Genomic DNA, 25202 nt, shown 5'->3' with positions numbered 1-25202 from the left:
TGTTTATTCATGAGAGACACAGAGAGAGGCAGAGGCAAGAGGCAGAGAAAGAAGCAGGCTCCGTGTAGAGAGCCCGACATGGGACTCGATCCCAGGTCTCCAGGACCACACCCTGGGCCGAAAGTGGCGCTAAACGGCTGAGCCACCCTGGCTGCCCATAGTCATAGGTTTCTATAGGCTAGTAATGTAGTTTGGTGGTAAAACTTTCAAAAACTTTAATTTCTATTCTGTTTTCTTTAAGTCAGTACCGTATGACTTTATCATCAGCAGAAGATCTCTTTTAGATTTTTTGAAAGCTCTTTGTTCTCATAGTGCTGTTCTCCCTGTTACTGGGCTACCTTGAGGGTATCTGAAAAAATAGGCTTGATTGGTTTATCAGTCAGAGTTTAACCAAGTTGACACATCAAAACCCAGGTAGGAAAGCAATACTCTTCACGTGTTCTTTGCTACCCTGTGGCAAAAAACCTTTGAGGTCACAAAGTTCTCTTGGTATATTTGGAGCACAAAAGTCCTGCCTTTCCTAACCTGAGAGGCCTCAATGTACAGGATTCAGGTTAGAGTTTGCTACTGAAAGAGCTTCCCACGGTGGCATTGTATTTATGTCTATCTCTGTTTACAAACTGTGTTACTCTTGGTGGAGCTGTTCTTTTTGCCAGTTCTTTAAACAACCAACAGCCACCAATATTCTGAGTTTTTTAATTGCTTTTCTTAGAGTTATACACATTTGGTAGTCATATAATGTGCCCTCCCCATTATTTCAGGCATAGTGGTTTGGTACTGGATAACAGAGGTTGTTGGTTCTTCAGCCTGATGTGTTTCCTTGCTATCTGTCCTCTGAGCCTTACCAGAGTTTTTAGGAATTTGTTATGGCAATTTACTCTGTTGGTTAAAATATAAGATGGATTGTTGGAATAAAGAGACTCCAAAACATATCTGGTTATGTGATACCCTGGGGGTAGTCCTTCAGGTCATACATAGGTCTAAGCTCCTGTTTTGTTACACCATCCCTTAACCTGTGCTGTCCAGTATAGTAGCTGTGTACCATGTATGGCTACTCAGTGCTTTAAATGTGCCTAGTACAACAGGGTCTAGATTTTTAGTTTTATTTAGTTTTAATTAATCTAAGTAATCACATGTGGCTAGTGGCTACCATGTTGGAGAGTGCAGATATAGAACATATACATCGTCACAGAAAGTTTTATTGGACAGCTCTGCCTTAGGGTGTTGACTTCATCTACAAAGTCTAATTTGTGTCATTAACATCACATTCATGTTCCAGCCTGTTTTGGGCTGAATTGTGTCCCTCCAAAATTCATGTTGAAACCCTAACCTCCATTGTTGGTGGGGTACAAACTGGATATTATTACTGTGGAAAAGAGAATGGAGTTTCCTCAAAACATTAAAAATAGAACTACCTTACTCTACTGGGTATTTCCCCCAAAATACAAAAACACTAATTCAAAGGGATACATGCACTCATGTTTATTGCAGTATTATTTACAATAGCCAAATAATGGAAGTAGCCCAAGTGTCCTTCAATTGACGAATGGATAAAGAAGATGTAACACACAGGAATATTATTCAGCCATAAAGAAGTGAAATCTTGATATTTGCAACAACATGAATAGAGCTAGAGAGTATAATGCTAAACAAAATAAATCACCCAGAGAAAGACAAATACCATATGATCCGACAATACAAGTAAAGGAAAAAAAGACAAACCAAGAAACAGACTCTTAACTATAGAGAAGAAACTAGTGGTTATCAGAGGGGAGGTGGGAGAGGGGGATGGAAATGAGGATTAAAGAGTGCACTTCTCATGATAAAAAGTAATGATAATAATAAAGAAGCCTTATTATACCCCCAGTATCTCAGAATGTGACTGCATTGAGAGGTAATGCTTAAAAAAAGGAATTAAGGTTAAATTAGGTCATATGGGTGGATCATCACCCTAATCCAATCTGACAAGTGTCCTTATAAGAAGAGGAAATTTGGACACAGCAAGAGGCACCAGAAATGCACACAAAAAAGGTCATGTGAGGACACAGCAAAAAGGTGGCTGTCTACAAGCCAAGGAAGGAGACCTCTAAAGAAACCAAACCTGATGACACCTTGATCTTGGACTTCTAGCCTAAAAAACTGTGAGAAAATAAATTTTTGTTGTTTAAGCCACCAGTCTATGGTATTTTGTAAGACAGGCCTAATGTAAAACTAATGTAAAGCACATGAGAAATAAGAAACAGAAAGGCATACACAGATAGCTTCCTTTTAATGAATTGGCCAAGAAATTGCAAACATCAGTTCCTGACCAGAATTTAGTTTTATGTCCATACCTGGGACCCAGCTCTTGTTATAAGGCCATCACACACAGATATAGCTTGTGGAGAAGTGTTTTACTAAAGAAAAGGGAGTGTGGATGTTGGAGGACAATTAATGTCTTACACCAATATAATTTAGGATTACATTGTTGTTATGGCTAGCAATACAAAGAAAAACAGTTACTCCTGGATCCTGAAATAATCTTCTTGGGTCATGTGTCCATTCTTGAACCAGTCGTCGATAAGGAAAGAGCTGCTTTGTTTAGGTGTAGATCATGTCTTTCTGTACTTCTAGGAGATAGACTAGGACAGGTCATTTTCATCTGAGTCTCATGGAATGGTTTCCTGTAAAGTGTTTCTGCTACCAAAAAGGTAAAGTGGTAGAGTGGGAATGGAAAGGATACTGGACATAAGACTTCCAAGGTAAACCTCAACACTTCCCACTTCTCTCCATGTTTGCTGCCATCATATTAGCCCAGGCTGTTATCTTGCTTGGACTTCATTGTGGTCTCCTAATTTGATCTCCTAGCTTTCTTCCTTGCCTCCTTGTACTTCATTTCATTCTTCATGCAGCAACTAGGCCAATCTTTGTGAGATGTAAATTGTTATTTGACTTCTCATTGCTGTTAGAATAATATCCAAACTCCTACTTTGGCCTGTAAGACTTTGTATGGCTGATCCTTCTAACTATTCTAGCCTTATTTTATATCCTTTTTAGTTCATTTACTATCTTCTAGTTCTGCTCTATTCTTAGAGCATGGAGACTTTCTCACTTAGGGTGTTTTACTTTCTTTGTAGAATATTCTTCCCCTAATTCTTTGTCTCATCTCTTTTAGGTTTCAGCTTAGATATCCTTTCTTGGTCAGGGTTATTGAAAGAAACTTTTCCTCTCTATCTACCCCTCTCCACCCTCCCTTTCAGTTTTCTGCCTATAACTGCTACTGGGGTAAGAAATAGGGAGCCCTCTTGGTCTTTGATCAAGCTTTATTAGTATTAGATATTTTAGTGGACTCCTCTGTTTCTTAAGACTTGGAAAGGGATTTGTGGGCGGTGGGAGTAGGGGAATTTGAGTGTTTAATATTCCCAGATTAATAATAGCTGTTTTTATTCCTTTGTTTACATCAATTTTAGTTATTAGATTGGACCTTTTGATAGTGTTCTTTTTGTACATGGAGAGTCCTCAAATATCTGTGATTCTGTATGGCTCAAAGCCTAATATGTTAAAATGCTTTGATGTCTTAGAAGGCAGTTTTCCCTCATTGATCTGTCAAGAGTTTTAGATATTATGCATAACTTATCAGATGGCTTTTGTAAACTGCCATAAAATATGCCTATTGAGATTTTAATTGGAATTACAATGAAATATGGATTAGTTTGAGGAGAAATAGATGTGTAATACTGAGCATTTCCATCCAGAAACATGGCATGCCTCTGTTTTCTTCAGGCCCTTCATCTGTCTTTAATAAAGTTTTATAGTTTTCATATAGATTTTGCACATTTTGGGGGGATTTATTCCATATTATTTTATAGTTCTTACTATCATGAATTTTTTTTTAAAGCTTTATTTATTTATTTATTTATGAGAGAGAGAGAAAGAGAGAGAGAGAGGCAGAGACACAGGAGGAGGGAGAAGCAGGCTTCATGCAGAGAGCCCAATGTGGGACTCGATCCTGGGACTCCGGTATCATGCCCCAGGCTGAAGGCAGGCGCTAAACCGCCAAGCCACCCAGGGATCCCCTGAATTTTTTTCTTCCATTACACTTTTTATTTAGTTATTGTTGGAGTATAGGAACCTATGAATTTTGATATTTTGATCTTGTATATATGGCGACTAAGCTGAATTCTAATATTAAGTCAGTTTATTTTGTTGAGTTTTCTGATTAAATTGTTATATTGACTCCAATAAAGTATTGTCTTTGGTCTCTTCTTTTTCAGTACTCTTACCTCTTGTTTTTCCTCTTACTGCATCAGTTTTGAACACTCCCAAAATGTTGAATAAAAATGATTATAATAGAGGCAATTGTTATCTAGGGAGTGCTAATGGGAGTGCTGCTGTGTCACTATTAAGTATAATGCAAATATCCTTTCTTAATTTAGTATATCTCTTTCTCATAGCTCACTAAGTTTTATCAGAAATGTATACTGACTTCTATCAAATAAATTTTTGGCATCTATTGAAATGAGTATTTCTTCCCCCCCTTCAATCTATTCATATAATGAATTGCAGTAATAAATTTCCTAATATTAAACTGTTGGGAATACTTAGTATTATGTAGTATTTTTTTAACACAGTGTTGGGTTTGATTTCATTAACATTTCAATTTATATTTTCTGGGAGATTATCCGTTTCATATTAGATTTTCCAATTTCTTAAGAGAAACTGTATTCCTTTCCTACATTCCAATCCTACATTACTCTTAAAAAGATTTGTGCTCGACAGATGCAATTTTATGCATTCTTTTTCTTTTTAATCTTCGATTTTGTGTTTTTAACCACATTTGCCAGTTGGATGTTAGAAAAGAGTTTGATTATTTGATCTCTGTAGTTTTATAATTTTTAAAAGTGGCTTAAGTAATTCAATGTATACCTCTTAATTCATTTGTAATTGAGAAAATAGTAATTGTGGTAAACAAGGAAAATAAAAAAATTACCATTTTAACCATTTAAGTGTAGTTCAGTAGTGCTGAGTATATTCACGTCATACAACAGACACTTTTTATCTAGAACTAGCTAGACTCCCCATTTTCCTCTTTCCCCATCTCCTGGCAATTACATTTTACTTTCTGTTTCTGTGAATTTGACCACTTTAGATGAGTAATATAAATGGAAATCATGTAGTATCATTTTTTTATGACTGACTTATTTCACTTAGCATAACGTCCCTAAGATTCCTCTGTGTTGTAGTATATGGCAGTATTTCTTTCCTTTTTAATAAAGACTGAATAATACATTGTGAACATTTGGGTTGTTCCACCTTTAACTATTGTACCTCTTGTTTTTTAGGCTTAATTCATGTATTTTAAATTTAGACTGACTTTTGGAGGGAGATAGGAACTTAATTAATCTTATATTTTTAAATGGTTAATCAGTTTATTTGGCTATTTCAATCTATCCTTTCTCACTCTTTGAAGTACTACCTTTATTTCATATATTTGGACAGTAGAATGGTAGACTGGATTATATATGCTCAGTATATACATCTCTACTTGTACTGCATTTGTGTAACCTGAAGGCCCATATACTAAAATTAGGGATTTTTTTTTTTTTAAGATTTTATTTATTCATGAGAGACACACACAGAGATAGAGAGAGAGGCAGAGACACAGGCAGAGGGAGAAGCAGGCTCTATGCAGGGGACCTGATGTGGGACTCGATCCCTGGACTCTCCAGGATTATGCCCTGGGCCTAAGGCAGTCACTATACTGCTGAGCCACCCAGGGATCCCCTAAAATTAGTTGTTTGTACTAAACAGTTTCCTGTGCTTTTTGACACGTAGCTAACGTCTGCAGGGTTTTATGGTTAACAAAGTAATTTTCCATATTTTTCATTTAATGTATGTTGTCAGTGATCTTTTGAAACCATTTTTTTTTCCCTCTTAACCTCTAAAGCTCTAAGCAGGCTTGGCTTCTTTTTTTCCTTTCTTTCCTCCCTCCCTTAAAAATTTCTACTAAAGAAGTAAAGGTGCTTTTATGAAGAAGACAAGAGCAGTAACAGCATCTGTAAAGTGTTCTTAATGATTTATGATGTCATTAGTCTTAAGTAGGCTGTTTTTGGACTTGAACATATCTATACACATTTACGGCAGGACTTACAAATTCTATGAATGTATTTTAGTTATCTTTTGTGTTATCTTTTGTGTTTTAGTTTTGTTTCAGTGATTTTGAAGTATATTTCAGATAGACCAGAAATAGTTTAAAAATTATGTAGTTGCTATTTCAAAGAAAAAAATGCCAGAATAGAAGAGTTGCTATAAGACTCAAGCTAAAAAAAAAAAAAAAAAAAGACTCAAGCTAGATAAGTTTCAATTCCATTGGTGGGATGACATATCTTTTGAATCAAACCTGTGATAAAGTATGCAATCATAATATCAAACTGTGACTGGTATTTTGTTTTCTTTCTAATTTTTTTATGTGAGAGGAATCTTAAGGGAAATTGCATTGTGTTTTTTCTATTTTTATTAAGTCATGTAGTAAATACAAACTGTAAAATTTTAAATAGTAGAGAAAGATAAGTATAATAGTTGAAAATCTCCCTTTTATATCCTAAAGGTATAAATCTCAGATATATGTAATGTTATACTTTTTTTTGTGCATTTTCATACATATATCCACGTGTGTATTTATGTAAACAAATTTTTGTTTTGTATGAATGTGGTCCTTATGAAAATATTGTGAAATTTTTTTAAACTACTAGTTTATCATACTCTTGCCATATAAATACACATATAGTTTCTTATTTCCTTTAATGGTTGGGAAGTATTCTCTTGTCAGGAATCATTTTTTTTCCTGGTTTTATACAGTGTTCGTAGCCAGTATTTTGATTGTACCTAGTGTTCTGCCATTACAAATAATACTGCAGTGGACTCTTTGATATACATATCTTTGTGTATACGTTTCTGTTATTTTGGCTGGATATATTCCACTGGTAAAAGTGCTGGACCAAAGGTACATGGGTCTGTCTCTGTAATTCTCATTTTATTATGTGTGTCAGCACCATATTTTTAAAACTACAGTGGTTTTGTAGTGGTTTTATTATGTTTTGGGTTATGGTAGGTCAAATGTTAGCTTTCAAGCCCAATTAATATCTCTTCTCTGTAGGTGTAGCTCTTGGCTGACTGCTTTATCCATAATCTCTCCCCTGAAGCTGTTCATTACATTTAGCACATAGAGTAATTATAATCTTCATTAACTAATATTTTAATGAGTGCTTACTATATCCCAGGCACAGTTTGAATTGCTTTGTCTCATTTAATCCTCACAGCAACTCTAAGAGGTAGATAATATTATTAGTCACATTGTATAGTTGAAAAAATAAAAAAAATACCTTGTTCAAGGTCACAGTAAATGATGAAATATAAACAGGAATAGTCTCAAATCAAAGTCTGCTTTCTTAACTCCTATAAACCACTGCCTTTTTTACTACTGTAATGGCCTCCCTAGTAGTTAATCAAGAAATATGTTTTATATAAATTATTAGAGATCACTAGCTCATTTCATCTTGTGTCTAGGTCCTTTTTACAGATATTTGTATGAATGACATCTTATTCTAATTACCCATCAGTAGTGATTGTCTTAGTATATTTAAGAGTTGGTTAAACACCAGATTATAAAACTGTTCCCTCTTCTCTTCCCCACCCCCAAAAAGATTTGTCAGAATGTAGCTAGTTAATGTTGCTCTGTTCTGTTAGGTCTTGTTTATCTAATCTTATCTTGGGAAAAATCACATGATTGATTTTGAGCTAGATTATAAGTGAATAGTGTACTATTAACCTTTTCTGGAACATCAAATCAAAATACATACCTTTAGATGATATCTTTTATTGTAAGTTCTCAAAATTTAAGGTGAGATGAAAGCTGTTTTAGATCCTACTACCTCTCTTAATTCATTATGTTCAGTAAGTACAATATGTAAACTGAACCCTTCAGAGCCTCACATAAAACGGGATATAGTAATAAGCTTTTTTGGGGGTGGTCAGATGAGATAATGTATGTGAAAACATTTGTAAAACTATTAACGGTCTCCATAAATAATAGTTGTTAAAAGTGAAGCATTAGGAAGAATGAAGGGTGTTGTGAAAATAGATTTACTGTTTTGGTTATTTTTTTTTTTTAAAGACAATTTAAAACTAATTTAGAAAAATCACACTCTTTCATTTTCCTTCCTAATTCCGTTTCATTTATTTATTTATTTATTTAGTTCATAGATTGCCAATAAAACTCTTTAGCTATAATTGTGCATGTGGGTTAATTTATTTTAGATGGAGCCAATGTTAGCATAGGGAATGAAAGTCTAATGGAGATTCTACAAATCATAGTGACATAGGTTATATACCCTTTTAGGATTCTATTCTGGATTCATTAGATCTTTAGTATTTAATTAGAATATGTTATTAAATTCCCACAGAATTAAAAAAACATAGCATTCTATCATACTGTTGTTAATAGAGGGAGTGATAAGGGTAATGCAAAATTCAACATCCTTTCTTACTCTTCTGTCTCCTTTTCTGGAATGGTTAAGCAAACCTTATTTCTGTGACTTCTCTGCTATAAAGTTAGCAGATGATTCTGTGATTCTAGATAAAATAGCAAAGTATCAAAGCAAAGATTTGACCATGCCGTTTTCTAAATCTTGGAACCTTTAAGATCTCTGACTTGCTTTGTGGATTATTTTTTCATTTGTACTTAATTTCTTTTCTTATTCTGCCCCCATATAACCATTACCTTACAGTCCAAGATCCTCTCCCTCATTTGACCCAATTTTCTGCTCCAATCCAAACTCTAGTACCTGAGTTCTCTTGGTTAGATCCAAGTACTAAGAATGTGTTTTAAGTTGTAAATGTGCCTTAGTATGTGTGGCAGAGGTCTTTTAGTATGTGGAAGTTCTTATTTACTGTAGCCTTATCAGCAGATCCTCTTGTCTTTTATGCCAAAATGTAAAAAAAAAAAAAAATCCCAGGCTTGGCATTTCAGCTTTTTTGTCCTCCATCCATGAGCAACTTTGTTGGGTATCCAGTGGAGCCCAGAAGAGCAGTGTTGCTTGGCTAGAGAGAACCTATTCATTCACTTAAGTAGTCTTCAGTGTTAAGATTTATATATCTTAATCACACTGAGGTCTTCCTGACTTCACTACCAGAAGCAGAAGTTTTCCTGAATATCTTAATCAAAGGGCAATTAGGAATAAGGGTCAAGTTCTACTTTCATTAAACCATGGGCATGTGAGTACTTGACAATCTGTGCCTGACATAAAATTACATTCTATTATGAAATAACCCATTGCCTTTGTATTTCTTTTCTTATGAATTAAAAGAATTTGAAATCAAGTTGGAAAATTTGCTTTTGAATCCTATTTTAATACTGTGTGTCTTTGGGAAAGTTACTGCTTAACCTCAGTATTTTCATTCATATTGGAGCTAATGATTTTTTTAACGGTTTTTTTTTTTTTTAAAGATTTTATTTATTCATGATAGTCACAGAGAGAGAGAGAGAGAGAGAGAGGCAGAGACACAGGCAGAGGGAGAAGCAGGCTTCATGCACCGGGAGCCCGACGTGGGACTCGATCCCGGGTCTCCAGGATCGCGCCCTGGGCCAAAGGCAGGCGCCAAACTGCTGCGCCACTCAGGGATCCCTTTAACGGTTTCTTTAAAGAATGGAAATAATTTATCTAAAATACTCTTACATGTTGAAGGTATTCGTTAGATATTTTTCTAGATTTAATTATTATATGAAATTCTTGAATGAAGTTGTCATTGTTCTTTTTCAATTAGGAGTAGTTTTATTTATCTTTTTTAGGTCATGAATTTTAGTTTTTAGATTCTGATGAAAACCATGGACCTGTTTTTCCCCTAAATGTACTTAAATACATACATACAGGAGGAGTTCTTAAGGCATAAGTCTATGAACCATGAATTATGAACCTTACGTGAGGAGTATTGGATATCATCTTTTACCCATTGAGGAGTTCAGTGACCTTCTGTACTTCTTACCCCTCTACAATTGAAGAGTAAGCAACACTTTCCCTATCTCTGCCCCAGTAATCACACCAACAGCTATAGAATTTTTCTTTTAGGGGTTGCCATTACATAACTATACAGAGGGGTTTTTTTTCTTTTTTTACAGTAATAGATTAGAAAATTTTAAATTACTGTCACCTTTCTGTGTTTGTTCTTTTTCTTTTTTAAAACCATTGGAATCTTGACTCAGAGAAAAAAACTCTTTGAGAGATAATTGGTTTTTGTGTCTGCTTTTTTATTCCTGGAGGTATGAATATATCTTATGGAACAATAAGATACACTTAATAAAGTTTACAGCTATTTCCTCATGATATGTTTAACAGCAAACTATACATTGCTAATTTTATTTCTTCAGGCTGACTTTATAGTTATTATCCTAACTTTTCTTTTAAATATGGTGGATTGAGCACATTCCTTTCCTTTAACTTCCTTTTTTCCCAGTGTCCCACTGATATTGTATAAGGATTGAATTAAACAACAGTCCTGAAAAGCAGGAACAGATGTTACTATATTAGTCAAACTACCTTAAAAAGGAGCAAAAGGACCTCATTAGCTCTGTGACTTTAATGTAATGTTTGCATGTGTGTGGGAGGGAGAAGATCCAACCTTGGTGTGGATAAATCCAGATTTGAATGATGTCATCAATACTGTTTCAATGTTTTTAGTCTTTATTTTCTTCTGGCTTAGCTTTATTTTCAGCCAGGCAGTGATGGCTGCAAAAGGAAAAGGGGATGGGATATTCTAGCCAGACCTAAGTTATGTGGCCACCCCTGTGGTGGTTGGAAAGAAATCACCTCCTAAATCACATGGACTATTTTCCCCACAGAAAAGAGGGATTATGTTACTAGAAAAAGGGGGAGGGGAGAAAGCCTGTTGAGCAGTAAAATTACAGTTCACAGTCCACTACAGGTACCATCAGAGGACCAGAAATTTTGAAGAAGATAGAAAGTTCATGGGATTGGATTGACAGCAAAATCTCAGAAGAAATGGAACCCAAGATATCAGAGGTAAGCTCAGGTTTTCCTAGGGGAACCTCCGAAAGACTCCAAGCTTGGAGCCAACAAGTACAAAGAACAGTAGTGGGTAATTGGGTAATAATCAAGAGTTTTTAAAGCGATTATTTTCCTAAATGGTTTAGTTGGACCTTTCTCCAGCCTAAACAGCTCTGATGACAGTGATGCCTGCCCTCAGACCTGAAGTCTAAGAACTATGCCCTTAGGAAAGTAGACCAACAATTTAGTAGGACATCTACTGAGATATTGGAACCTGAGAGGAGAAGCAGAGCCACTAAAGCATGCTACTCCAGAGGAAAACAGTTTCGACAGTTTCCAGTGAACTTCCTATGCAGGTACCTGCTTGGATCCCTTATTTATATCCCCTGCCTGATTAAATAGTACTACTCTCCTTTTTAAGGGAGAAGCCACTTGGGCAAACAAATTTGAACAATCTCAGAGAAAGCCCACTTCAGCTTCCTGTACTCTCTAAAGTAATCTTTTTATTTGCCAGTATAAATAGATAGGGATAATCAGACAATTGAGGGGAACCAAGATGGAAGAGGATAAAGATAAATAAAAGAACAACTGACATCAGATACAATTCAGAAGAAAACTTCAAAGAAAAACTAATTGATATATCATGTAAGATTCAAGAACATGTTGTAGTTATTAATCATGCTTTCACTGAAAAGGGGGCAGAGAATCAGAAAAGATTTTGAAAATTATAAAGAAAAATTTTAATGGATGGGCTAAATAACAAATTAGCATGAGTCAAGAATGAGTTGTTGATTTGGAGCTAATAAACAGGAGGAAATCTCTGTTTATATGAAGCAAAAAAATAATCTGGAAAAACAAATTTAAAGAGATATGGAAAATATATCACAAAGTTTTCACATCATAAATTTGAGTTCTAGAAGCAGAAAACAGAAACACTGGGAAGGAGAAAAATAATGAAAGAAATAATTGAAGAAAATGTTGTGAGCTGGAAGAAAGATAATGAATCTGAGCCCATCTAATACCAAGCAGGATGAAACGAAAAAGATCTATGTCTAGACACATCTGGTACAATTTCAGAATTCTAAGGATAAGAGGAAAATCTCCGATTACTGCCAGAAGGAATAAAAAATGGAAAATGAAATGACTGAGTTCTTAGCAGCTGTGATGAATGCTTGAAGACAGCAGTTGAACATTACCTTCATATTTGGGGAAAAAGAAATTTGGACCTAAATTTTCCATACTCAACCACAATACTTATCATAGGAGAACAAGTACATTTTTTATACTTGGAAAAACTATGCACTCCACATGAAAATATTTCAGATACTATAGTACAATGAAAAATACAGTCCAAAATAGAGGATATGGTGGTAGAGCAGTGTGGGTAGGAGGAAATTACAGTGGCCATCTTGGGCATTCAGAAAAAACTGAAGAAACCTAGGAAAAATTTAAGAGTGTCATCTGTCTGGGATACATGGACAATTCTCCTCTTTTTTGTTGTTGTGTTTGTTTTTTAAAGATTTTTATGTATATACGAAGAGAGAGAGAAGGAGAAAATAAGCAGCGGGACCTGGAGAGGGAGAAGCAGACTCCCCACTGAGCAGCTAGATGGATGTGGGGCTCGTGGGGCTCGATCCAGGGACCTTGAGATCATGATCTGAGCTGAAGGCAGACGCTTAACTGACTGAGCCACCCAGGCGCCCCAACGATTTTCTTTAAATCAGTAACATCTGAATGATATAAGATTGTATTTCCCTGTGATTAGTATTTAGGCACATTATAAATGTACGTAATTGATTTTCAGTTTTTAGAATCCACTTAGAAGATATATAAAATAGGTTTAATTAATGTTATGGAGTAGAATGCATTATAAAACTTTATAATATAAAAAAATAACCTATAAAATTAGCAGGAGATTGAGGGCAGTTGAGGAAGGGTCAGTGCTCATTTCTTCAATGGACAGTCAATAGATAGCATATAAAAATGCTAAATTAGGAAACAAGTAAAATATTAAATATTTTAATATTAAAATTTATTATTAAAATTTAATATTTTAATATTAACTTTAATATTAAAGTTAAGCTGGTAAACTACACCAGAAGTCTATTAACAGTGTAACAGTGTATTGCCAATTTGATGCAGGGAGGTACAAAAAAGACCTATTGTTCATTTTGTCCCTTTGTAGCCTTTGAATTTTGAAAAAAATCTCACATGCATAGCATTTATAACATTAAAAAGATTACAGAAGTCACATCTACCTAGTTAGATGATAATGTTTTTATTTATAAAGTGACATTCCAGGGTCACATGGTTTTTAGAAACTGAGGTAGAAATAGAAGACGCATAGGCATTAATTCCAGGAAATTGGAAAGTTGCATAGAATACTGATGGCTATTTGTATGTGGAATGAATAATTATTTCTTGGCTGGCATATATACTTGATTTTATATGTCAGTTCCTAAATCCTTTCCATGATTCTTTTCTAAAAAAAATATTCATTGTTAAAAATTTGGGTATATGAGAAAATTTTGAGCCCTTCTTCCTGCCAATGGCGCTTAATAAGATATTTTCTTTGATGTACTGAAAACCAACATTAGAAGCCTGGTTTGTCTATAAGGATGAAATCATGTGTTCAAGGAGAGCAACAGCTACTAGAGGCAGGATGTGTCTTCTGGAAGAACTGGAAGAAGGAAGATGGCAAATAGAAATGGCCTTTTTTATCCTTCTAGAGATGGCACTGATATTATGTCCCTAGCCAGACAACAGTTGTTGAATGAAAGAATTAATTTTTTTTACTTTAGAATTAATTTTATTTTGGTGCCATTTCAATGTACAGTGGTTAGCATCCTGTTTATGCTGTATATATGTAAAATGGTTTTTTTTTGTGATCTGTGGGAAAAAGATTTCTACTTGTATGCTTTGCAGACTTGATTATAAAAAACATAAAATTTTATGGTATTATATTCCCTTAAGTATTGAAAGTGTAAACTGCAAAGGACTCTAAACCCAGGTATACTATCTACTTAAAGTGTACAGCAGTTGGAGTGCTAAAAAAAAAAAAAATCAAGTTATGTAAATGTATGCCTTTGAAATAATCATGAGACATATTTTAAAAACTACGTGTTTTACTGGAAAGCATGGAATTTGTGTGAGAGGACAATGATTTCCTTAAGCATACAAAAATATACTAAGTATAAAATTATGTTAGTTGAGTTATGCTTTTAAATATTCTGTAAGCTATAGTATTCAGTGTCTATAATATTAAACTATTGATTTAAACAATATTGATTACCTTCATTGAGAAACATTGATATATATGTGGTTGAAGAGTATGGGAGTTGATAGGCTTTCTAAAAATACTTGATTCTTTTAAGAAATTGGTGAAGAGGAATCGAAAGTTATGAGTGTGGGTTAAATTTGATTTCATAAAACATGCTAGTGAGATATCCATTTCAGACATAAAAGTTGGTAAATACTGCCTTCTGTTTTCTTATATTGTTTAGTTTTTTGTTGGAGATTTGATAGTAAAACTTGATATCTGAAATTTGTGGGGAAAGTTGAAAGTAATAACAGCTGTGTTGTGAGATAGCTTCATAAGGACCAAAGAGATATTTCAGTTACACAGAATGAAATCAGTATGTGTGCATATCTATTTATCTATCTATCTATCATCTATCTATCTGAAATACGAAGGTTGTGTTAGAATCCTGTTTGTATATCCACTTTGGGAACTTTGGAAAGTCAGTTACGCTCTGAGATTCTCTTTATGTGAAGATCCTTAAATATCTGTGGTCAGATTACGTTCATAGAATACGAAATGGTACTCTGTTTTGTAATTTTTGACCTGGCCTTAGGTTGATAGAGACAATTTGATGAAATACCTTTCTTAGGAGATGGAGTTATGAATCTGAAAGAGTGTCAGTCTTGATATTTACAGCAGTTGCTTGCTGACAAGCCATTCAAGATTTGTTATGATTAAATTAGATTAGAAGGAGAGGCAGCCCGGGTGGCTCAGTGGTTTAGCGCCGCCTTCAGCCCAGGGCGTGATCCTGGGGTCCCAGGATCCAGTCCCACGTCAGGCTCCCTGCACGGAGCCTGCTTCTCCCTCTGCCTTTGTCTCTCTCTCTCTGTCTCACTGTCTCTCTCTCTCTCTCTGTGTGTCTCATGAATAAATAAAATCTAGAAAGAAAGAAAGAAAGAAAGAAAGAAAGAAAGAAAGAAAGAAAGAAAGAAAGAAAGAAAGAAAGAAAGAAAGAAAGAAGAAAGAAAGAAAGAAAGAAAGAAAGAAAGAAAGAAAGAAAGAAAGAAAGAAAGAAAGAAAGAAAGAAGAAAGAAAGGAAAGGAAGAAAAGAAAAGAAAGATAACAGGCATCACGAGAGACCAGATTGATTGGAGCATGTTGCCAGTAACCCCAAACCATCCAAGAACCAAAGGAGGAGAGCCAGTGACAGTATTGGAATTCTAAGGTTGCTTGGATATTTTTTACAGTCTAATTATTTTCCATGCCTTTGATACCATGTTAAGCATGTTACCCGGAGCTGTTTCTTTAGTCATCTAGAGTAGGACACTCGTCCTTCAAAAGGGTGGTAGAAATTGGTGACTAAACAAGTTGGTTTTGGACTTAAGTCTTTTCTTGTAATTTGTATTTGTATCCTCAGCCTCTCTTCTTTCTCTACCACTCTGCCTGTGTGATATGTATATGTGTGTTGGGGAGTGGGGTTTTGTGTGGTATATTTCTTTTTGTTGGTAGATACTCATTTCAGAGCAGAGGACAGCTAATGTATTGCTGACCAAATTGAGAATGTTGTGTTATCAGTAGATTTAGCCTATTTGAAATAAAAATGAAAAACATTGAAATAAGTAATTTCTTTTAAATATGTACCTTTAAAATTTTTATTTGAAAATGTACAGTACAAATTGGGGGTGTGTGAATGTGACCTAAAAATAATAAATATTTTACCAATTTTGTATACATAGAACCTATTGTGAAATACTGGAAAAAGAATGAATTCATGGTGTGACCTATCCTAGATAGAGACAACAAATGTGAGTGTCCAACAGGCACACTGTTACTAGAGATGTGAAAAGAAGAACAAGCTGCTTTGTTTCTTACTTTGCTTACTTACTATATTACTTACATTTGGACAAGACCATGCTTGTATTCCATTCTGTACATAAAACACATATGGATGAACTATTTTGTTTAAATATATTGATATTTTCACACTTATTCAGAGTGAAGTTTTTTTTTTTTCTGGATTAAAGAAAAATGGAAAAATGGAAAGACTACAAATCACTAGGTAAAAAATTCATTGAAGATTTTGATTTTAAACGTTGTGAAGAATCAGGTTTAAGTTTTTCTAGATTGTAGACTCTAGGAGGTGGACTGACTTTGTCATTCTATATCCATTATGCAGTATAAAGCCTGTCACTTGATAAGCGCAAAAATATTTATATAAATGCGTGATGAAAATGCCAATGATGATCTTTCAAAACAAAAGTTTGCTAGGGCTTTTTATGTTAGCCTTGAGAAAAATTTTATTTATGCAATAAGAAATTATTATAAAATAGTTCATATCTTTTTCCTCAATTTAAAGTATACTACTAGATGACCTTTGCATTATTTTATTTTTGAGTTTACAATTTTAAGTATCCTTACTTAATCTTTCATTACTTAAACCTTTGAGGTATTTCTAAACATACCCAGAAGCATGCCTAACTGCTAACATTTGGTTGGTATGGAGGTTCTAGTGGAGGTTTAATCATTATCATTTTTAAATTGTATCATCAAATTTGGCCCTGGAATGTATGTCAGACTGAGATAGAAACTGTTCAGTACTCTTTATGTCAATAAAAATTGCTTATGTGTGGTTCTATCTTCTTACTCTGTATTTTTTTTTTATAATGATGGCAGGGTTACTTTTAAAATTTTGTGCTTTAAAAATGAGTAGTTTGAAATAAATGTGGAAAGGAAACAAATACATCCAACAACATTTAATTAATTTATTTAGTGAGAATATATCCAAAGAATTTTGTACTTTTAGAATACTAAATTCTGGCAGAAACTTCACAGTTTACTCCTTAGTTAAAGAACCTGGATAGAATTTGTATTTTAGCAGAAGTAGATTTAAAAATTATTTTATTTTATTTATTTGTTTTTAAGCAGGCCCCATACCCACTGTAGAGCCCAGCACAAGACTTGAACTCATGACCCTGAGATCAAGACCTGAACTGAGATCAAGTTGGTTACTTAATCAGCTGAGCCACACAGGTGCCCCTTTTAAAACTTTTTTTTGAAGATTTTGTTTATTTATTCATGACAGACACAGTGAGAGAGAGAGGCAGAGACACAGGTAGAGGGAGAAGCAGGCTCCATGCAGGGAGCCCGACGCGGGACTCGATCCCAGGACCCCAAGATCACACCCCGGGCTAAAGGCAGCACTAAACCGCTGGGCCACTGGGGCTGCCCCTTTTTAATTTTTTTTTTTAAGATTTTATTTATTTATTCATGAGAGACAGAGAGAGAGAAGCAGAGACATAGGCAGAGGGAGAAGCAGGCCCCATGCAGGGAGCCCGACATGGGACTTGATCCCGGGTCTCCAGGATCACACCCTGGACTGCAGGTGGCACTAAACCGCGGGGCTACCGTCCCCCCTTTTTAATTTTTAAAAAGATTTTTTTCCTCCCCACTTTTTTCTCTTTTCTAAATGCATACAGATAGAATCAGCATCAATGCCCTTGGGGGAGGGGGGTGGCATAAATAGCAATTGAGGTCCTAATCTGTCAGGGAATGAATTTATGGGATTTATTTTGGTAAGAGGCAGAAATTAAATGAGAGAAGGTGTACCTTTAATTTGAAATTCCTTGAAAAGTGGAAATGATGAGGAAGTAATGATAAATCTAGATACATGTTTTTAAAACTGATGCTGATCTCTGATCTGGGTTTTTTAATAGATTTGTACCATTAATACTTAATATTTCTAGGGGAGCAGTCAGTCTCATTCACTGTCAAAATATAAGGTAGTTCAACTTCTTTAGAGTATTGGTAGCATAACAATTTAAATACATATATCTATCAAGAAATACACTATACAGTTATTTTTAACCATGTGTAATATATGTGCCCTTGCCTTGGGCATGCTCATTGCAGCATTAAGAAATATTAGAGACAACACAAATACCCATCAATAAGGAGGGAACTAATTAAATATGGTATAGTCCTTCAGTGAAAATTTTAGCAACTATTAAAGCAATAGACCTGCATGTGCTAAGCTGAAACAATTACGAAGTACTAAATTTTAAAAATGGGGATGCAGAAAAGGATGTATAATATGCTTCCATTTGTATAGAAAGTAATCTTACACTAAGATCTACATCGGTATGTAGATTATGTCTGGAAGAATACACAAATTGTGCCTTTTTAGAGTTGCTAAGAGGTAGGTATCCTATTCTCTTTATTTTCTTTTATTTGTGAATGTTTTCCATGAATATATATTACTTTAAATACCATAGTTAATAAGAAAGTTAACAGTGGAAGAAATGAAAAGAATAATTACTATGCTACTTTAGACAGTTATCTAGAACCTTGAGTTATATAATGGCATGACTGGTTCAGGAGAAATGATAAGGTAAAATCATGAGATAGTGCTGTTTTAATAACGTTTGGGCTTTCCGAAATTTGACCAGACTTTATTGGTCTTTTAAGTTTTGTTTAATTCTTTAATATCCTTATCTCATTTATGCTTGGTCCAGGTTATTTCACACTTGAGTTTCATATTTCTGCTAAAATATAACTTACAGGTAGAAAAATTGATTAAAAATAGCTTAATATGGGGGGAACAAACATCAAACAAAGTGTTGAGTCATAAGAAATAGTGTTGCTTGCTTGTCCTCAACACATTTGTGCGTATGTGTGTGTTTGTATGTGTTTGTTTTTTTTGTTCCTTATTCCAAGAAACCAGTGATGGTCCTAAATAAAATTGTGATACTAGAAGATTTCCTTCATCCAGTCTTGGTATTGAGCTTCTTTTGTCCTCCCCCCCCCCCCCTTTTTATGAGGCATTTCTCTTCACTTTGGACATTTGAATCTTAATTTTAGTCGTATTTTCTTTTATGATTTATTATTTACATACGATAGTTTGCATTTGTTTTTGTAACTGTTCATATGTTAATTGCTATTTGCACTTTAATGTTTTTACTGTTGGGAAAAAATGAAAGACCTTTTGCCATTGAAATCAGTTTTAGGCAAATGGGAAAACAGGTTTTTGTTTTTTATTTTTTTTACCTTGGAGATGAGGTTGACTAGAAGGAAGGTGGCTCACTTCAGGTTGTAGGATTTTAAGGCTGATACATATGAATCTCTCTTGCACCCTTTGCCTAGAGTATTTTATGCTGTGGCATAGTTCATCATATTAACAGAAAGGACCAGAAAATAAAAATAAAAGGACCAGAAATTAAAATAAAAATAAATAATTACTTTGCTTGTATAATAAAAAATTACAGAAATTCTGAAATAAATATTCTGCTTGTTGTGTTATTTCTAATACCTTATTTCAGTGACCTCGTCACAAAATAAATGTTTTTGTCATTGAAATTATTCTTAGTATAATTTGGATGCATTACTGGATATCCAGCAATTCCTGTATTTATGGCATTTGTTGTTTAATCAACAAATGCTGAAGTGCCTACTCTTTGCCAGACGCTAGCCTTGGGTATATGTTGGTGACAAAATGTTGCCTGCTTTCATTAAGCTTCTGATCTGTAAGAGAGAGAGTGATGATGACAAATGGGTATAAACATTCAGAATCCTGGAGGAGAGCTGTAATCACATACTTTTTCATAAAAACTTAACAGTAATTTTCTAAAAAGATAAGAGAAGCACCATGTAACCCAAGAAAAGAAGGGAAGGAGAGAGGGTAAATGGTTTGATTGACTTGAGGCATAAGGGGCCTGATTCCTTGTCAAATAAAGTTGAAAAGTATATTCTTGGTTTTGGGAAATAAAAGTGACCTAACACAAGAGTTCTTTGAACTCAAACCTGTCTTTGCTTGCTTATGTTGGTGGAAGGTTTGAGAAAGAGAAATCTTGTTGTTGACTTCTTTTAATCTAAGGTGAAGCAATTTATTTGATGCATAGAAATAATTGGCCTGGAGGAAAGGAAATAGTAAAAGCCACTTTGCCTAGTTTCTCTTAAGCTAGGTCTTAACAATGGAAATTACTTTGTTTGAGAAGCCTCCAAATGCCAGGCATACCCATACTTAGATGTAAGCACTATGTATGGCTTGAGGGAAACATTTTTAATATCATTTGTTTTCCATTAATTCCACACAGCCTTTGGAGTTAGACTGTTCGGGGTTTGAATTCTAACTCTGCTATAAAACTGTATACACTGAGATTAGATTTCCTTTTTTTTGTAAAGTGAGGATAATATTACCTCAGGAATATTACCTGAGGAAGTATATTAGAGGAGGACAGATTCTGGAGCCAACTGCCTGGGTTTAAATCTTAGCTCTTCAAGTTAATTAGTGTAGTTGGGAATAAGTTGGGCCAATTTTTTAACTCCTCTGTGCCTTATTTTTTATTTATCTAGAATGGAAATAATAGTTCCTACCTTACTTTTAGAATTATTGTGAGAATTAAATGAGTTAATACATACAAAGCACTTAAAATGGCATATGGCATATAGTAAGCGTAATGTAATCCTTAATGTTGTTATCACTTAGCAGGGTTATTATAAGGATTAAATAACATGTCTCTTTAAAAAAAGCCTCATGTATTTCCTGACACATTTAATGGTACCCCCTAAATATCAGTTATTAAATAGTAGATAATTTTTCTCATTTAATATTCATATATTAAGAAATGTTATGCCTTTAGAATAATGCTGTTAAGAAATTTTATGCCTTACTGACTGTACCTGGAACAGTTTCTGATATACAGAAGATATTCCATGTTGAATGGATGTTATGCTGTTTTATAGGTAAATAATCTGAGGCCCAGGAGAACTTTAGAATCTCTTTCCACTCAAACATGACATCATTTTGAGGAGACATTACTGGCAATGTCTTTTCATATCATGAGTTTTCTCAAATTAGATTTGGCCATATGTGTTAATAATAACTCCCACCTCTAATTTTTTTCATATATTTTTCCTTTCCTTTAAAAATTTATTTTCTTTAGTTAGGAGAATTTAGACTAGAAGAACTATTCATTTTAGAATTATAATTAGACTGGTTAATCAGTACTTGGAGGAATGGCTTCAGTTTTAGTTTGTGTGACACTCCTACGTGTGCGCATTTTATTAATGCCACAAAGCATAAAATATTGTTCCTTTCCCATTGCATTTCTCATATTCCAGATTACATTAGAAAGAAATTTGAGGAGGTAACAATTTTTATTAAATTGAGGACCAGTTACAATAATGAATATAATATAAATTGGCTCTGCTGTCAGTCAGCAACTTTATTTGCTGTTTAATGATCCAGATACAGTGTCTCTGAATTTCATTTATCTGAATATTTTAGTCTCTTGTAGTATTTATGATAAAGGGGGAAAGGGACATTCTTAGGTTAGTAAATGAAGTTTAGTAAATGACATTATTAGAAAATGAATATAACCATGATGTGTTATGTCTCGCTTCAGTACTTGTAAATCAGTTGAATGTTGATATTTCCAGATTAGATATTTCCAAACAGATTAGCTTCTAGTTACTGTTTTAAAAATCTACATTAAGAATTATTTTTGACACCCTTAAGTCAGCACCTGTAATGTATATGTTATATAATGCATTTGCCTTATGTAGCAAATTCCTAATTTGGTATTACCCTTGCCTCCTTCCTTGCGTATTTAATACAGCCATTAATCTCACTACAAGGCTTTACTAAGGATAAATTGCTACGTAACCCACTTCAACCTCTTTTGTTCAACCAGGAAGCCAGACGTGTTTAAATAGCTTTTTTAAAAAATGTATAATTACTTCTTTTTTTGAAATTTTAGGATTTTAAAATTTGTAATGGTAAAATAGGAGACTTTATTTATTTTGTCTGTTGAAATTACTTGACAGAAGTTTGCTTTGGAATAGAGCTTCTGTGTCTTTAAAAAATACACAGTGAGTCACCCCCTGCTCTTTTGGTAGATGCCTGGCTAGTGAACAGCTAAGCTGCTTTAGGCATGTAATAGAACATTCCATTTCCTGTTCCCTTGCTGACACAGAGGAGTGTTCCTGCTGGCAATGATCTAATCATAGTGCAGTAAGAAACATGGCAGTTTGATAAAACATGGTGGAGACAGCGGCTGAAATGGAAGCATATGTTCTAGAAGACATTCTTGAGGTAGGGCTAGGTTTGTAAATGAAATGAAAGTTGAAATCTGAACAAAGAAATCTTATCTGCCGGAATTATTTTACAGATGAATAGATTAGACGAGAGAGCAAACAGAGACAGAGCATAAAAGCAAGATATGGTCAGACCTTATTCCTTGTGAGAATGTGCCAGTGTGGTTCACATGATTACTAAACAAGTCTAGAATTATTTTGTTTAAACTTTATGTTTTGTAAATTGTAGATATATGTTTGATAGGAAATTTAAAAAAAAAAAAAGAAAGAAAGGGCCTCGGACTTCATAAAAAACGTTGGCTGGTGGTGACCTTTAGATTAACTCATTAGAAGGTGGGGTCTACAAAGCAGCTTTGAGTAGGTTTAGTGTCATATGTCTTAGAATTCATTTACATATTTAAGCCCAAAGCTCTGCTTGCTGTTAACTATTAAAAACAGCTGGTTATTTTAGTTTCTAGAGTAAAATTAAGCATGTATATCAATCTGATTGCTTAATTTAACTGGTACATTCTGGTTCTGGATTTTTCATGTGACTTTGACATTATGAAATAATAAATTAAAATAAGAAAAAAAAGACCCTAAAATTTAAGGGTCTGAGAGTTTGTAATAAAAATCTGTATTTTGAGTCATGAGAATTTTAAATTAATTTTCTTTTTTATCCTTGGTTGTATGAAATTTATAAGAACCTATTTGAGTATAAATCAGTTCCAGGAAATACATGTCAAAGTGAAACTATAATGGGCTTTGGCCTTGGATGTAGTATAACATATCAAACATTTGTATTTGTAGGTATAGATATTTAATGCCCATTTTAAAATTATAGGTGTATAGAGTTTTTTTCTTCATTAAGAATAAAACTGGCTAATTAAGGTAAAGAGGCTCATGCTGGTGAGTGGTATTCCTAATACTTAGACTGTTAAGACAATTTATTAAATATTTCACTGTTCTTAGGAGGAGATTGTGTTAAGGGGAGAGGGCTTGGGAAATTAAGCTGCAATGGGAAGCTAGGCGGGGTTAGCAGGAGAAAAAAGCCTATGCGCATTATAAAGTGCTGCATGATCAATGAGCATTTTCTGGAGTCCCTCAGTGTGTGCTTGGAGCTGACATTGCAGCAAGTCTCATGGTTGTTCTGCAGAATGAAAACTGATTCCATTGTATTATCTCGCTCCTTGCAGACACCTGCCAACATACTCTTTCCCTCTCTCCTAAGAGCTTATTGTCTGAGTTGAATCCTCTGGTTAATTTCCATTCTTTTCTCTCTCTCTCTCTCTCTCCCCCTCTCTCCCTCTCTCCCTCTCCCTCTCCCTCTCCCTCTCTCTATCATATTAAACGTTGATACCATTGAGTTTTCTTTATTTGGGGGCAGGGGATACTATTGAGTTTTCTTAGAAATGATATGAATTACCTCCTTAGAAATAGTCTTATATACTTTCATGTAGGAACTTCGTAATTAGGAGTGGTCACATGACTTAGTTGTTCAGTTTAAGCAAGTGTGATTAGATTATAAAGTTCTGGTGGTACATTTTAATGTGCTTTTTAATTTTTGTGGATTTTAAAGAACTGTATAGATTACAATAAATCTATTTGATGATTTGTGTAGCCATTTAAAATTTCAGTATATAACAGATTTTACAAGTCTTATTTATTTTCTAGGAAAAGCCCACTGGAGCACAATTTTGTGCCTTTTATATATGTTTTTCTAATACTGTATTAAATATTGGCTTTCATTATTTCCACTAAAATTGTTTAATGTTATGTTTTTACATTACCTATTTTGTTCATATTACTAGTTGTTAAAATAACCTCTAACTTTAATTATTTTTTCTAATTTTTGGTCTCAGTTTGTTTCCTATATACCTGTTGCATTAAACTATACTAAGTCGTTTTCTCTTTATATTATTTAACTATTTGTCAATAATTGGAAGACTAAATGAGAAAAATTATCACGTAGTAATAAAATATGCTTCTTTTCCAAAATTCTCCTAGGTCATAATGACCTAAGAGAATAAATTTGTTATCTGGAGATAAATGTACCATTTTTTAAAGTACCTATACTGCAAGTGAAAAGACAATGTGTTACACTGTAAGCTTTCCAGAAAATTATTTTTCTTCTTTTGAAAAGAATTAACTCCTAGTATAAATGGCCAATAATGAATAATGAAGTTCGTCTGTATACCACAGTGGCAGTTTTATTATTATGCCTAATGTTGAACTATTTAAAGTTTGTTACCATAATGTTCATCTTTGTGACTTCATTGAAAGTCTGGAATTTTATGTAGATTTCTGCTTCTTTACATTAAACATAGGACCCCTTCCATTTTTTCTGTGTTCCAGTATAACTTGGTCCTTTAAATTATAAATTTCTTGAAGATGTGCTTATTAAATCTTAGTAAGATAAAAAAAATCAGTATCAGTGAATATAGTGCAGATTAATTCTCATAATGCTAGTTTACCTTTTAAATTGTAATTGTTTATTATATATACCTATATGTATTTAACTTGAATTTTTAGTGATCCTCAAAATCTTAAGTAAAACATTCTAAGTTTCTGAAACTTATAATCAAACTGGAAAAGATTGGTTTCAACTTGAAATCATTGTTTCTCAGCTACCCAAAATAATGAATTAAATTGAATAACTTCTTTATTTAAATTACCTGAATAATCCAGGCAGTAATTTTCTTTTCCAGATCAAAGTGTGTTGCTTTGGTCAGCTTAACTAATACTTGGGAGTATAGCCAAATACAGATGATAGAAAAGGCTTAGAAGTCTATATAAATCTCCCCCCCCCTTTTTTTAATTAATGTTATTTTTGCTGATATGTTTATAATTTA

General features: G+C 33.9%; 1 protein-coding gene across 7 annotated transcripts in view; it reads left to right on the top strand.

The window, feature by feature from the left end:
* Nucleotides 1-25202, top strand: part of ANKRD17 (ankyrin repeat domain 17) — a 153150-nt gene that overhangs the window by 12278 nt on the left and 115670 nt on the right. Inside the window, exon 1 of one of the 7 annotated variants that reach the window (XM_025435817.3) lies at nt 22220-22369. The exons of 5 other annotated variants lie outside the window; for them this stretch is intronic. In XM_025435817.3, coding sequence (XP_025291602.1) covers nt 22316-22369 — 54 coding nt within the window. In that variant the 5' untranslated portion in view covers nt 22220-22315. Of the gene's footprint in view, nt 1-22219; nt 22370-25202 lie in introns of those variants that run through there. One more of the 7 variants, XM_049093051.1, reaches the window with a different exon arrangement.

Source organism: Canis lupus, chromosome 13 (genome assembly GCF_003254725.2).
Source record: "Canis lupus dingo isolate Sandy chromosome 13, ASM325472v2, whole genome shotgun sequence".
Lineage (NCBI taxonomy): Eukaryota > Metazoa > Chordata > Mammalia > Carnivora > Canidae > Canis > Canis lupus.
The sequence above is the reverse complement of the archived record's forward strand: the minus strand, read 5'-3'. Positions and strand labels throughout refer to the sequence as shown.